We start from the raw sequence: 13,980 nt of genomic DNA, 5'->3' as shown, positions 1-13,980 counted from the left end.
CTGTCAATTGGTCTGAGATACCCCTTTAGCTATTTACAAGGCAGGGGCTGTCAAGTCTACCTGCTTGTAGGTAGGTGCAGGGGCAATAACATGCACGGTCCCAGCGCGACATAAGAACTTGTATTGAAATAATTTAAAGACTGTTCACAATTAAGCCCATGGGAAGACAACCCAGCTGGGAACACTCATAGGTCCAGCAGCGTGTAGAGAGGGGAAGAATGTGGCCTGGCCATCTGGTGCAGGCAGGTGTCCACAGAAATTATGAGCCCTACTCTTTCACTTCTCATTGGGAAACTTTCCCTCCCTCTAATTCTGTCCCTGCTGTTCCCACTTGCAAAATGCCCCTTGCCCCAAACCTAGGAGCCAGGGCCTTAAAAGGCTCTGCCTGACCCAAGATGGCTGCTAGAGTCACATGGGGTGCCACCATGCAATGGGACAGCTTCCCGAGTGACCCAGGAAACCACAGAGAAACCATGTTCCTTTCGACTTCCTCTCTAACTGGACACCACCTGCAATGGAAAAAGCAGAGTGCACCTGCCTACGTGCTTCCCATACCATTTGGCATTAGGGGATTCATAACAAGGCTGGGAACTGCTGAGGCATACCACATTTTTTAAAGGGCCCCCTTTCTAATGCTAAAGGGTTTGCCAGCACATGTTGTCATGGCTGGCACATTCACAGAGTGTGTATTTATTGTGTTTTTATAAATATAGTGAATGTGTGCAGCCAGCACATTTTCATAAATATGATCAAAGATTTAAAGTTTATCTATAGCCAAAACTTTTCAGTTTTTGATATGAGGATAGATTAGAATACCTGTCAGGTTTTATTAGAGAAATTTCTTCACTTCCTGTCTTGTAAAAAGGTTGTCTGCAGTGCAGGAATCGAGGAGACCTCTTTTTTTTAACAGCAACACAGAAGTAAAAATGCTTTTTATATGTTAAAGTGGATCTTCAGTCTGCTTTGTGAATGGTGTTGCCCCTTTATGCCACATGTGCAGATGGGCTTGTGGGCTCTATCTGGCTTTCGGGACTTGGCAGAGCCTGTCAGCGCATCTGCACACATGCTGTGGAAAAGACACACACACACGAGGATTGGAAAGCTTTCCAGTTTTAGTATTGGCAGTCTTTGTATGTGCACGGCAAAAACCTGTGTGTGCACATCTGCACACATGCCAGGGGTGATGACAAGGTCTTGCCTAGGTGAGCTAAAGTGCTGCTTTACAGCACAAAAAAAAATAGACTTGATTGCTAAGAGATGGAAGGGGGAGGAGACCGAGGAGGACTGTTTTTCATAGGAAGTTTCCATCTTCTTCTGTGTATTAGCTTTTGGCCATCTTTGTTGGCTGGCATTGGATGCTGTCATTCCGGCACACATGTATCGGGCTGGTCACGCGCAGCTCAGTTTACATGCTGGGAGACACTGCGAACAGGCAGGTAAGTGTAGTTTGTTGCAGAAGAGAGATTGCATGTCTGATCTGCAATACAAAATCTGCCTGCTCACAGTGAAAAACTGCAGAACTTTAGTTCAGCTACACTTGTATTACCAAAAGAATTGATCATTCTTCCAGAAGCTCATTTGTGAGGTCAGGCACTGATGTGGATGGGAAGGCCTGGCGCGCAGTCTCCACTCTAATTCACCCTATCGGGTTGAGGTCAGGACTTTGTGCAGGCCAGTCAAGTTCCTCCACCCCAGACTAGCTCATCCATCTCTTTATGGACCTTGCTTTGTGCATTGGTGCGCAGTCATGTTGGAACAGGAAGGGGCCATCCCCAAACTGTTCCCACAATGTTGGGAGCATGAAATTGTCCAAAATGTCTTGTTATGCTGACGCCTTAAGAGTTCCCTTCACTGGCACTAAGAGGCCAAGCCCAACCCCACACCATAATCCCCACTTCACCAAATGCTTTGGACCAGTGCACAAAGCAAGGTCCATAAAGACATGGGTGAACAGGTTTGGGGTGGAAGAACTTGACTGGCCTGCTCAACCCGATAGAACACCTTTGGGATTAATTAGAGTGGAGACTGCGAGCCAGGCCTTCTCGCCCACATCAATGCTTGACCTCACAAATGTGCTTCTGGAAGAATGATCAAACATTCCCATAGGCCCTCCTAAACCTTGTGGGCATCCTTCCCAGAAGCGTTGAAGCTATCATAGCTGCAAAGGGTGGGCTAACTCCATTTTGAACCCTGCGGACAAAGACTGGGATGCCATTAAAGTTTATGTGCGTGTAAAAGCAGGTGTCCCAATAATTTTGGTAATGTAGTGTATAAGTAGGGGAATGCTCTCGGCTTTTTGCAGTTTGTTTTTCTGTTGCAGATTTTCCCTCTCGTGCAGTCTAGTAAAAGGTTTTCCCAGAACTAAAAGTGGAGATAGCAGTAAATCTGACAGGGGTTGTAGCCTGTCCCCATTCTGTTCAAAACTAATGAAAAAAAGTTTTGGGTATACAGTATATCACAAAAGTGAGTACACGCATCACATTTTTGTAAATATTTTATTATATCTTTTCATGTGACAACACTGAAGAAATGACACTTTTCTACAATGTAAAGTAGTGAGTGTACAGCTTGTATAACAGTGTAAATTTGATGTCCCCTCAAAATAACTCAACACACAGCCATTACTGTCTAAACCGCTGGCAACAAAAGTGAGTACACCCCTAAGTGAAAATGTCCAACTTGGGCCCAAAGTGTCAATATTTTGTGTGGCCACCATTATTTTCCAGCACTGCCTTAACCCTCTTAGGCATGGAGTTCACCAGAGCTTCACAGGTTGCCACTGGAGTCTATTCCACTCCTCCATTATGACATCACGGAGCTGGTGGAGGTTAGAGACCTTGCACTCCTCCTCCTTCCATTTGAGGATGCCCCACAGATGCTCAATAGGTTTTGGGTCTGGAGACATGCTTGGGCAGCCCATCACCTTTACTCTCAGCTTCTTTAGCAAAGCAGTGGTCATCTTGGAGGTGTGTTTAGAGGTCATTATGTTGGAATACTGCCCTGCGGCCCAGTCTCCGAAGAGAGGGGATCATGCTCTGCTTCAGTATGTCACAGTACATGTTGGCATTCATGGTTCCCTCAATGAACTGTAGCTCCTTAGTGCCTGCAGCACTCATGCATCCCCAGACCATGACACTCCCACCACCATGCTTGACTGTAGGCAAGACACACTTGTCTTTATACTCCTCACCTGGTTGCTGCCACACACGCTTGACACCATCTGAACCAAATAAGTTTATCTTGGTCTCATCAGACCACAGGACATGGTTTAGTAATCCATGTCCTTAGTCTGCTTGTCTTCAGCAAACTATTTGTGGGCTTTCTTGTGAATCATCTTTAGAAGAGGCTTCTTTCTGGAACGACAGCCATGCAGACCAATTTAATGCAGTGTGCGGCGTATGGACTGAGCACTGACAGGCTGAACCCCCCACCCTTTGAACCTGTGAAGCAATGCTGGCAGCACTCATACATCTATTTCCCAAAGACAACCTCTGGATATGACATTGAGCACGTGCAACCAACTTCTTTGGTCGACCATGGCGAGGCCTGTTCTGAGTGGAACCTGTCCTGTTAAACCGCTGTATGGTCTTGGCCACCGTGCTGCAGCTCAGTTTCAGGGTCTTGGCAATCTTCTTATAGCCTAGGCCATCTTTATGCAACAATTTTTTTTTTTTCAGATCCTCAGAGTTCTTTGCCATGAGGTGCCATGTTGAACTTCCAGTGACCAGTATGAGAGAGTGAGAGCGATAACACCAAATTTAACACACCTGCTCCCCATTCACACCTGAGACCTTGTAACACCGAGTCACATGACACCGGGGAGGGAAAATGGCTAATTGGGCCCAATTTGGACATTTTCACTTAGGGGTGTACTCACTTTTGTTGCCAGTGGTTTAGACATTAATGGTTGTGTGTTGAGTTATTTTGAGGGGACAGCAAATTTACACTGTTATACAAGCTGTACACTCACTAGTGCCATTTCTTCAGTGTTGTCACATGAAAAGCTTTAATAAAATATTTACAAAATGTGAAGGGTGTACTCTTTTTTGTGAGATACTGTAAATGCACTTTAATTTTTGTAAGGATGCTCCGTGGTCAGAAATGTTATGTTAAATGAGTATCTATTTCTGATCACTAGAGGGAGGTGTTTCTGAAAAAGAATTGCAATCTCTTAGTTTGAGCATTTGATTAAAACTACCCAGTGTATACGTTTCTTCTGTTGCTCTTCTAACTAGACCAGTGATTATACATTTCCCCAAGATTTCATTATGTTTATGGCCTTGCAGTAGTGCGAAGGCTTAGCTGAGATTTGTATAACCGTGCAATGCATTGTTTACTAACCACCGTGATGTATCTTCATTACTTTCCACTAATTCTGATCATTGGCTAAGAACCAATGTTGCTAGTTCCCAGGTACAGAAATGCATGCATGTAGCCCTGTGAGTGTGGGTATACACAAAGGTTTTCAGATTTTTTTATTTTTAATGTATACTGTATTATTGAACTGTGCCAGTTATGTGCATGGCAGCAAGTCATTCAGTGCGTATTCGTCAAAATAGAGAGATGTGAAGTACATTTCATGCACACATACAGTGATGGAGACATTCTCTACAATCTACAGATATTTCAGAGAATGGGTGAATTTTAACCTAGATAGTAATCCAGATCTTATCCAACATCAGTACCCAACCGTGCAAAAGCTCTTTTGGTTGAATGGGCACCGTTTCCCACAGACAACACTCAAATCTTGTGGAAAGTGTTTTGAGAAGACTATAAGCTAGTTATAAAAGGGAGGGGCAGTGCCATGTTAATGCTCATGGCTTTTGATTAGGATGTCCCAAGTTCATATGGGTGTGATGGCGGTACGGTGCAAGTGATTTGAGTGCACATGTTGTTCTTTGGAGTGTGCTCCTGACTGTGGCTATGGTTGGGAAATTCGAACGAAGTATGGCATGTCACTTTTTTCTAAACCTGCTATAATTTTATCCCACAGTCATCCTAAATATCCTGCTTTCCCTGATGCAACGACAGGTGCACTCTGAGTTTTGATTGTATTTGTGTCATTATTCTGCAGTTTTACTTTGTCAGCAGCATTTAGGGAGGGCAGTTTTCTCTACCAGTAGGTGAGCTTGCTCATGGGAACAAAACAGCAGGTGTTTCTCTTAAGTGTTTCATTGTCCATATTTGCTTTTTAGGACTTGCTGCCAGTTAGTGTTGGATAAAATGCTTCTCTATCCCCATCTCAGCAGATTGCAGAATCTTTGTGTCCCTTTTTCCCTTTCTGGAGACACAGCGCACCTGCTGTTTTCCATTTGTCCTGTATCTCATCACTTATTCTTATTAGCCAAATGTCTGCACCCCACACTGAATTTGTAGGTCTTTTGGATTACCTATTTCAATCTATACGCAAGAGATCATGCGATAGTCAAATTTTCCTTTAGTAAACTAGACTCATTTTTGAAAACTGCAGGGAATCCATTTATGTGCTTCAACAGCACATATTAGAGAGTGAATTTTTACGGGTACCATACAATTTATATCCACCAGACAGTATAAAGTTTAATTAAATAACTTCAATTTGGACTCCATTGTACAAAGGATCTATCTGTTTTTTTTGCCCAGTTCTTTATCTCACTATAAAGCAGTGTTTCTCCGCTCCAGTCCTCAAGGCATGTTTTCAGGATTTCCCTCAGATGAAACAGCTGTGGTAATTACTAAGGCAGTGAAACCGATCACATCACCTGTGCAAAATAATAGAGAGCCTGAAAACATGACCTGTTGGGGCGCCTTGAGGACTGGAGTTGAAAAATAATGCTCTAAACTACCCGTAAAGATGCCAACAGACATAAAATGATTATCCCTTGTCATGATCAGATGGAGATAGAATTGTATTTGGATGTTCTCAGAACTCCCTCCTGAATACCACTGATCAGTCTCTCTTGGGGAGGAGTCCATCAGAAAAGTTAGATTTTCTTGGGCGATCTCTACTGGTTGTATTTCAGACTACACCCCCCCCCCCCCATCCAACCCTTTCCTTCTTTAAATAAGCATCACCTTGCCAGCTTGGCATATTTAAAGCCTAACTTGAGGTTTTAGTGAACTTTAAATAATTTGTTTGGACTAGGCTGGTCCAAATGAACGGCTTCCTTCACTATTACATTCAGGTGACTGAATACAATGATTCCTCTGATTGGCTAAGGGAGAGAGGAGTGCAGGTGATGTCATGATTTCTACCTCAGCCAATCATAAGAAGCCCTATAATCATTCAGAAAACACCAAGCTTTGCATGAAGGGCTGAATAGTGTTCAGCCGACTCAGATTTGTTCCAGGAAAGGGACAGGAAGTTCCCATCCCACTGCTGAAACACAGCGCTGTATACTGCATGTAACCAATGCCACATACAGTGCACACAGCAACTGCACCTCTTACTGAGGAAAGTAGTTTGTTTGAACTTTGAAGTGTGAGGTTTTCAGAATTAGAGTGTGTGAAGAAGGAACAAATGGGTTGGTGAATACTTGCAACTTGGTTAAAGCTGAAGTTTTGGTATGGATATTTTTGGCATAGCTACATTAGTCCGGCTTGGACCAATGTAACTATGTATGAACCAATGGGCAATCCCTGTGCAAGATGGAAGTCACTGTAGTAAGCACCCGCTAATACAGTGATTGCCTTCAGCTTTTAAGTCCTGTGCTGAGCAGCTGTCATTCTGCTTAGTGAATATAGGGGATTGATCGTTCAGCACAGGTGTCATTCAGAGAACACACTGCATTTTCTCAATGAATGGAAAGCGCCCTCTGATTGGATGAGGCGGAGATCGCAAAGTCGCCACTCTGCTTTTCCAGAACTTTCAGGGTGTATTGTGACCAGCAGACCAATTTGCCACATCTCCATGGTCTAAACAAAGTTCTAGCACGTAAACCTCTGTTGCATGATTCACAAACTGCTGCCTCATGGGTGTCTTTGAAGGTTCTCTTTGATCCAGGTCATGATATGGGTAATAATAGTTAATTATGTTCAACTGACTTAGTTCTGAAATGTTTAGGGTGTTTATCTGTAAATCCAATTGGCCTCCTTAAGCCTCGTACAAACTACTATTTTTTTCTTTTTTTCGTTCAACCCAGCAGGTTGAATAAAAAAAAAACTCACAGCTCAGTTAGGAGCTGCTGTACTAACAGTCTGGTGTTAGTACAGCGATCTCCCCTGCTGTGCTATTGTGGTCTGACAGTGGACAGGCCCCTCTGCCAGAACACTCCGGTCAACGCTCGTAGCTGAGAGTGCTGATCGGGAGCCAGTCGGCAGACCATTTTCGGACACGACCCTTCGACAGAAGCCAGCCCAGCTGCCATACATATGGGCTGAATGTCGGCCGGTTTCTATTGAACCAGCTAATGTCGCCTGACATTCGGCCCGTGTGTACTAGACTTCAGTGCCAATAGGTGTCCTAAACCAGTGTGGTTATAAATGCTGGGGTATGTTCCTGATGCTCAATGGAACTTCGGCTGCTTGGATTTGTATTGAAACGTCTTCAGCGGTATAGAGCAGGTCCAGTTCAATGTGACTAACTACTACTACTCCCCCTGTGATCTCACTGCAGATGATCTTTCCCCATTACTGACTTACCATGGTTATTTCTCAGGAGTAATCCCAGACAAAAGATATATATTTCAGGGTACAGCTTAGGCACAATTAACGTTTTCACTTTTTGGGTTCAGGTCATCTTCAACAGCACCATCATACAGTAATATATCTGTAATGTGCCACCTGTTGCAAGTGTTTGCCTTTTGGATGCTCAGTCCAATGTTTGAAGTTGCCTATTCTGTTATTTGCATGTTCTCTGTGTGATTGGCTACTGCTGCTTTTTCTCCTGCTCACTGATTTTCTCCTGCCAGTCTACCAATTTACGTTTAACTGTCATGATAACAGCTATCCTTTTCACTTCTGTAATATTATATTGGTTTTCCTCATCTACTGCATAATTTCCTTTTCCATGCTAGCCAATGAGGAACACTGGCCAAAGGTATGTAAATCCCCCCATTTTTGTTTCTTTTTTTTGTTTTGTTTGTGTTTATTAACATATAGGTCGTCCTCCCAAATACAACACGGCCCTGGGTTTGAGCGCCCTGCCACCCACCTCCCCTCCATCCAGTCATCCTGATTCCCCTGAAAGCGAAAAGACCCAGATCACATGTAGTTTCCCTGCAAGCATCCTGCCTGTGTCCTTGCCTAATCCTAGTTCCACGGACGTAAGTAACTCCAAATGCAAAAGGGACTGTAAATCCAGAAGGGTCCTAATGTGTGGCGAGCTGAAAGACCCTTTGTCCTGGTATGGCCAGCAGCAGCATGTGTACAGGCAGAGTGGATTTGGGGGATCTCCTGTAATCAACCCTGGCCATGCATGCTTCCTGAACAGCCTGTTATACCTATTAATGCTGCTTATGTGGAGTGTGTGATATGATATAAAAGTGCAAATGTTTTTTACAGGTAAATTAATGTTGTTGGTACATGACTGAGCTTTCATTTAAAACTGTGTGAAGTATAGGTTGGGGACTTTGCAGATTAGGTTTCATTCTTTACATTTATAAATGTGTTTCCCAAAAATTGAGAAAATGTCTTCTCTAGTTCTTTAGGATCTTTCTAAAACTGCTTACTAGTTTAACCAGTGCTTAGTTTCTTTTAAAAAAAAAATTTACCTGCAGTATAATGTGAATGTCACCTCCTCCTCCTTTAGGTGCTGCTTGATTCTATGCTACTTTATCTTCCTAAACTGCTCTCTGCCCTGGCTTCTACCTCACCTAAATTGTACAATGTTCTTTTCTTGTGAAGTAACCTTTCTTTCATGGCCTGTACCTGTCATGTGAATAGTAAATTACCTTCTTTTCTTGTTCACTGCAAACTGCCTTTCCTCTTGTCTTTTTTTTTTTTTTTTTATCTAGTTTTATTGTTGCAAAATCTTTTAAACCTGAATTTAAGGGATTATAGCATTTACCTCCCTTTACTACAAAGGTTAAATGCTCATTAAGGGGAAGAATGATAATGTGGGGTACACACATTCAGCAGGCTAAACGAAAAAAAAAAAAAACGTATAGTTCGCCGTACTAATACAAGCAATAATATTGCGATCTCCCTCGCTGAGCTGTTGTGTTCTGACATGGGCCCAGATCCCCCCCCCCCCACCCACCCCCCCGCCAGCTGATCGGATGCTGGTTTTCCAGCATGCTCGGTTGACAGAAGCCGGTCAGGGAGCTTTACACACAGGCCGAAGGTCAGCTGGTTCCTGCTGAACCAACCATTTTTGGACGATTTTCAGCCCGTGTGTACCCAGCCTCCACAAAGCCTTCAGTTGGCTGTCACACGTTAATGTCATCAAGTAAAATGCAGGACCAATAATCTTGCATTGTATGTGAGAATGGTGAGGGGCCTACTCCAAGCTCAGAGCATCAGAAGAGGGGGAGTGAAGATTACAGTAAATATTACAGCTTATTCCTTTTCACCTAGAGTAGACCTAATGAGCAATAAACCCTGGCAAGGGGGCACCACTGTAAGGGTATTTTTGTGCATTTCCTGGAGATTTATTTTTTGCCTAACTTGGTGGTTGTCATACTGTAGATGTGATCACACAGTGTAATGTGGGCCTTGGGTGACTTGACAGTTGGGGGTCCCAAAAAGTGGTACACCGACACTTAGGGCCGCAACATAAAGGCTCGGTTTACAACTTCTGATGTGGGGCAGTAGATCTGCTGTGTTGATTTTGGAAGGGAAGGATGTAAAAATATTATTTGGAGATCATGTCCTCCTACTTGTGTACATTGCTATACTTCCTTTATAACACAGTGCTTCCAGAACGTATTCACAGCACTTCACTTTTTCCACATTTTGTTATGTTACAGCCTTATTTCAAAATGGATTAAATTCATTATTTTCCTCAAAATTCTACAAACAATACCCCATAATGACAATGTGAAGGAAGTTTGAAATCTTTGCAAATTTATTAAAAAATAAAAAACGAGAAAAAAAATCTCATGTACATAAGAATTCACAGCCTTTGCCTCAAAATTGAGCTCAGGTGCATCCTGTTTCCACTGATCATCCTTGAGATGTTTCTACAACTTGATTGGAGTCCACCTGTGGTAAATTCAGTTGATTGGACATGATTTCGAAAGGAACACCTGTCTATATAAGGTCCCACAGGTAACAGTGCATGTCAGAGCAAAAACCAAGCCATTAAGTCCAAGGAATTGTCTGTAGACAGGATTGTATCGATCCACAGATCAGGGGAAAGGTACAGAAAAATGTCTGCAGCGTTGAAGGTCCCAATGAGCACAGTGGCCTCCATCTGTAAATTGAAGAAGTTTGGAACCACCACGACTCTTCCTAGAGCGGGTCGCCTGGCCAAACTGAGCGATCGGGGGAGAAGGGCCTTAGTCAAGGAGGTGACCAAGAACCCAATGGTCACTCTGAAAGAGCTCCAGCATTTCTCTGTGGAGAGAGGAGAACCTTCCAGAAGAACAACCATCTCTGCAACCCACCAACCAGGCCTGTATGGTGGAGTGGCCAGACAAAGGGCACATGACAGGCCCAACTGGAGTTTGCCAAAAGGCACCTGAAGGACTCTCAGACCATGAGAAACAAATATCTCTGATGAAATTTTGAACACTCTGGACTGAATGGCAAGCGTTAGGTCTGGAGGAAACCAGGAATCGCTCATCACCTGGCCAATACCATCCCTACAGTGAAGCATGGTGGTTGCAGCATCATGCTGTGGGGATGTTTTTCAGCATCAGGAACTGGGAGACTAGTTAGGATTGAGTGAGAGATGAATTCAGCGATGTACAGAGACCTCCTTGATGAAAACCTGCTCTGGACCTCAAACTGGGGCTACGGTTTATCTTCAAGCAGGACAACGACCCCAAGTACACAGCCAAGATAACAAAGGAGTGGCTACGGGGCAACTCTGTGAAAGTCCTTGAGTGGCCCAGCCAGATCCCAGACTTGAACCCGATTGAACATCTCTGGAGGGATCTGAAAATGGCTGTGCACCGACACTCCCCATCCAACCTGATGGCGCTTGAGAGGTTCTGCAAAGAAGAATGGGAGAAACTGCCCAAAAATAGGTGTGCTAAGCTTTTAGCATCATACTCGAAAAGACTTGAGGCTATAACCAGTGCCAAAGGTGCTTCAACAAAGTTTTGAGCATAGGCTGTGAATACCTATTTACATGGGATTTTTTAGATTTTGCAAAAATTTCAAACCAACTTCTTTCACATTGTCATTATGGGGTATTAAAAAAAAAAACATCTTAAAAACCAAACTGCGCTTGTGTAAGTAATAGTGAAATAGCTGCAACAAATATTGTGAAATGTGACACAACAAAACAGTATAGAAAAAGTAAAAAGTTGCGCTTACAAATCAATAAATAACATGAACACAATAGTCAAAAAAAAATGCTATAATCCGTTCAGCAACAAGGGCTGAGTGAAGAAAGAAAAAAATTAGATGAATAGGCAATAATGCTTGTGCAAAACAAATCCAAAGAGGAATCCTCCACCTTTTTGTGTAAGCGTATCTAAGTGTATCTGCACTGAGCTCAGATTTCATTGCAAATGGACTTGTTCCTGGGAATCTTGAAAGAAGTGCATTTGCGACTAAACCGGTCAGGGGAGGATATACAGACCTGTCATCGCATTTGTTTTTTATCGATTGCTGCTGCTTTTTAACTTTCTTTGCACTGTTTTTGGACACTTGTTAAGTGCATTACCATTTGAATAAAAATGTTTTTTACACTATTGGAGCCCCTTGTTTTATTTTTGGTACCGCCGGGTTATCCGGATGATCTGAGCTCAAGACAGGAGGAACAGTTTGTGAGGCGCACACCATTCGCACTGTATCTTCCGTGGATTCATAACAGCTGGGATATCCAAAATGCCTATGTGACCTTCCATTATCAGAGGGTCCACAATCTGGGATAAGAGTACACCCTGACTTTATTGTTGTTGACTTCACAAGTTGGAGGAGTCCTCTTTGGATTTGTTTTGCACAAGAACTTTAGATTGATGCCTATTCATCTATTTTTCTTTCTTCACTCAGCCCTTGTTGCTGAATGGACTTGTATGAGCATTTTTTTGACTATTGTGTTCATGTTCTTTATTGATTTTTGATTGCAACTTTTTACTTTTTACATTATGGGTTATTGTTTGTAGGATTTTGAGGAAAAAAAGTGAATTTAATCAATTTTGGCATAAGGCTGTAAGGGCAAAACGTGGAAAAAGTGAATACTTTCCGGATTCACTGTATATCACTAAATAATAATAAACAACCTTCTTCATTGCTGCTTTCTATTTTTCCTTTTATCCGTATATGGCACAAGTCGAATGGGATAACCTAGTCCCTCTTGATACACTTAGATACGCTTACACTAAATACATGTTTTGCTCTGTTTTCATGTCTGTTGAGTTTGATCTGGAGCCATAATTTTAAAAGGTGTCTAATGGCATCTTATAGTTCTCTGGAGCTCCTGGTGGTGAGAGATCTGCTCTTGATTTCCACAATCTACACTCTTGTAATAAAAACCACAAGAAGGTCCAAGTCTTCTTTTATATTAGAAGACTTTAGTAGAAAATAGTCAACAACACTTGGGGCCCATTGAGACTACTGCTTTGTGGTAATTCAGCAACATTCATGTTAAATGGCATTCTAGCACACTAAGGCGATGCACTACACTGTTGCAGTACACAATTATGTGACATGTGGGATTTATTTACGTATTTTTTTGGGGGGGTTATATTGGCAGCCCACTATTTTCAATTGGATGCCTAAATGCAGGCTATGGCATGCTTTAACTCATTGCAAGAATGTAAATTATTATTATACAGGATTTATATAGCGCCAACAGTTTGCGCAGCGCTTTACAACATGAGGGCAGACAATACACTTACAATACAAATCAATACAGGAGGGATCAGAGGGTCCTGCTTACAATCTAGAAGGGAGGGTCAAGTGGAAACAAAAAGGTAATAACTGTGGGGGATGAGCTGATGGAAAAAATGAAAATACAGATGTTAGGTGTGGGTAGGGTAGGCTTCTCTGAAGAGAAGGGTTTTCAGGGATCGTCTAAAAGCTAATAGAGTAGGAGATAAGTGGACAGATTGGGGTAGGGCATTCCATGCGAGCATGGGAGGAGGTGACGAGGGAGCTAGAGAGCAGGAGGTCTTGAGAGGAACGAAGAGAATGAGTAGGTTGATATTTAGAGACTAAGCTAGTGTAGCTGGGGGCGAAATTGTGGATGGCTTTGTACGTAGTTGTTAGAAATTTAAATGTAATTCTTTGGCCGAGCGGAAGCCAGTGGAGGGATTGACAGAGAGTAGTGGCAGACACAGAGCGATTGGTAAGGTGGATGAGTCTGGCAGCGGCATTCATGATGGATTGAAGAGGTGATAGACTATGTAGAGGTAGGCCAATGAGAAGTGAGTTGCAGTAGTCGAGGCGAGAGATGACCAGCGAGTGAATTAAGAGCTTTGTCATTGGTTAGAAAGGGGATTATTTTGGAGATGTTGCGGAGGTTGAGGCGGCAGGATTTGGACAGTGATTGAATGTGTTGCTTGAAGGAGAGTTCAGAGTCTAGGACTACACCTAGAACCTTGGCGTGTGGGGATGGGCTTATGGTTGTGCCATCGATTTTGACAGAGCAATCAGGGGAAGGGGCATTTGGGGGAGGAAAAATTATAAGTTCGGTTTTGGATAGATTGAGTTTGAGGAAGTGGTGTGACATCCAGACTAATATATCTGATAGTAAATTAGTGATACATGAGGAGATAGAGGGAGTGGGCTGAGGGGTAGAGAAATAGATTTGGGTGTCGTCAGCGTAGAGGTGGTATTGGAAGCCATGGGAGGCTATCAGTTGATCTAGGGAGGCGGTGTGGATTGAAAATAGGAGCAGTCCAAGAACAGAACGCTGGGGGACCCCAACAGAGAAAGGAAGAGGAG

The 13,980-nt window shown here is 43.0% G+C and overlaps 1 protein-coding gene across 8 annotated transcripts in view; it reads left to right on the top strand.

The window, feature by feature from the left end:
* The window catches only part of PHF21A (PHD finger protein 21A), a 213,077-nt gene that overhangs the window by 174,760 nt on the left and 24,337 nt on the right, over positions 1-13,980 (top strand). For 7 of the 8 annotated variants that reach the window (XM_073604273.1, XM_073604272.1, XM_073604271.1 and 4 more), the window contains exon 13: positions 8,080-8,243. In XM_073604273.1, coding sequence (XP_073460374.1) covers positions 8,080-8,243 — 164 coding nt within the window. Of the gene's footprint in view, positions 1-7,994; positions 8,018-8,079; positions 8,244-13,980 lie in introns of all 8 variants that reach the window. The other variant, XM_073604279.1, reaches the window with a different exon arrangement.

Source organism: Aquarana catesbeiana, linkage group LG11 (genome assembly GCF_042186555.1).
Source record: "Aquarana catesbeiana isolate 2022-GZ linkage group LG11, ASM4218655v1, whole genome shotgun sequence".
Taxonomy (NCBI): Eukaryota; Metazoa; Chordata; class Amphibia; order Anura; family Ranidae; genus Aquarana; species Aquarana catesbeiana.
This window is presented reverse-complemented; position numbering and strand designations above follow the sequence as displayed.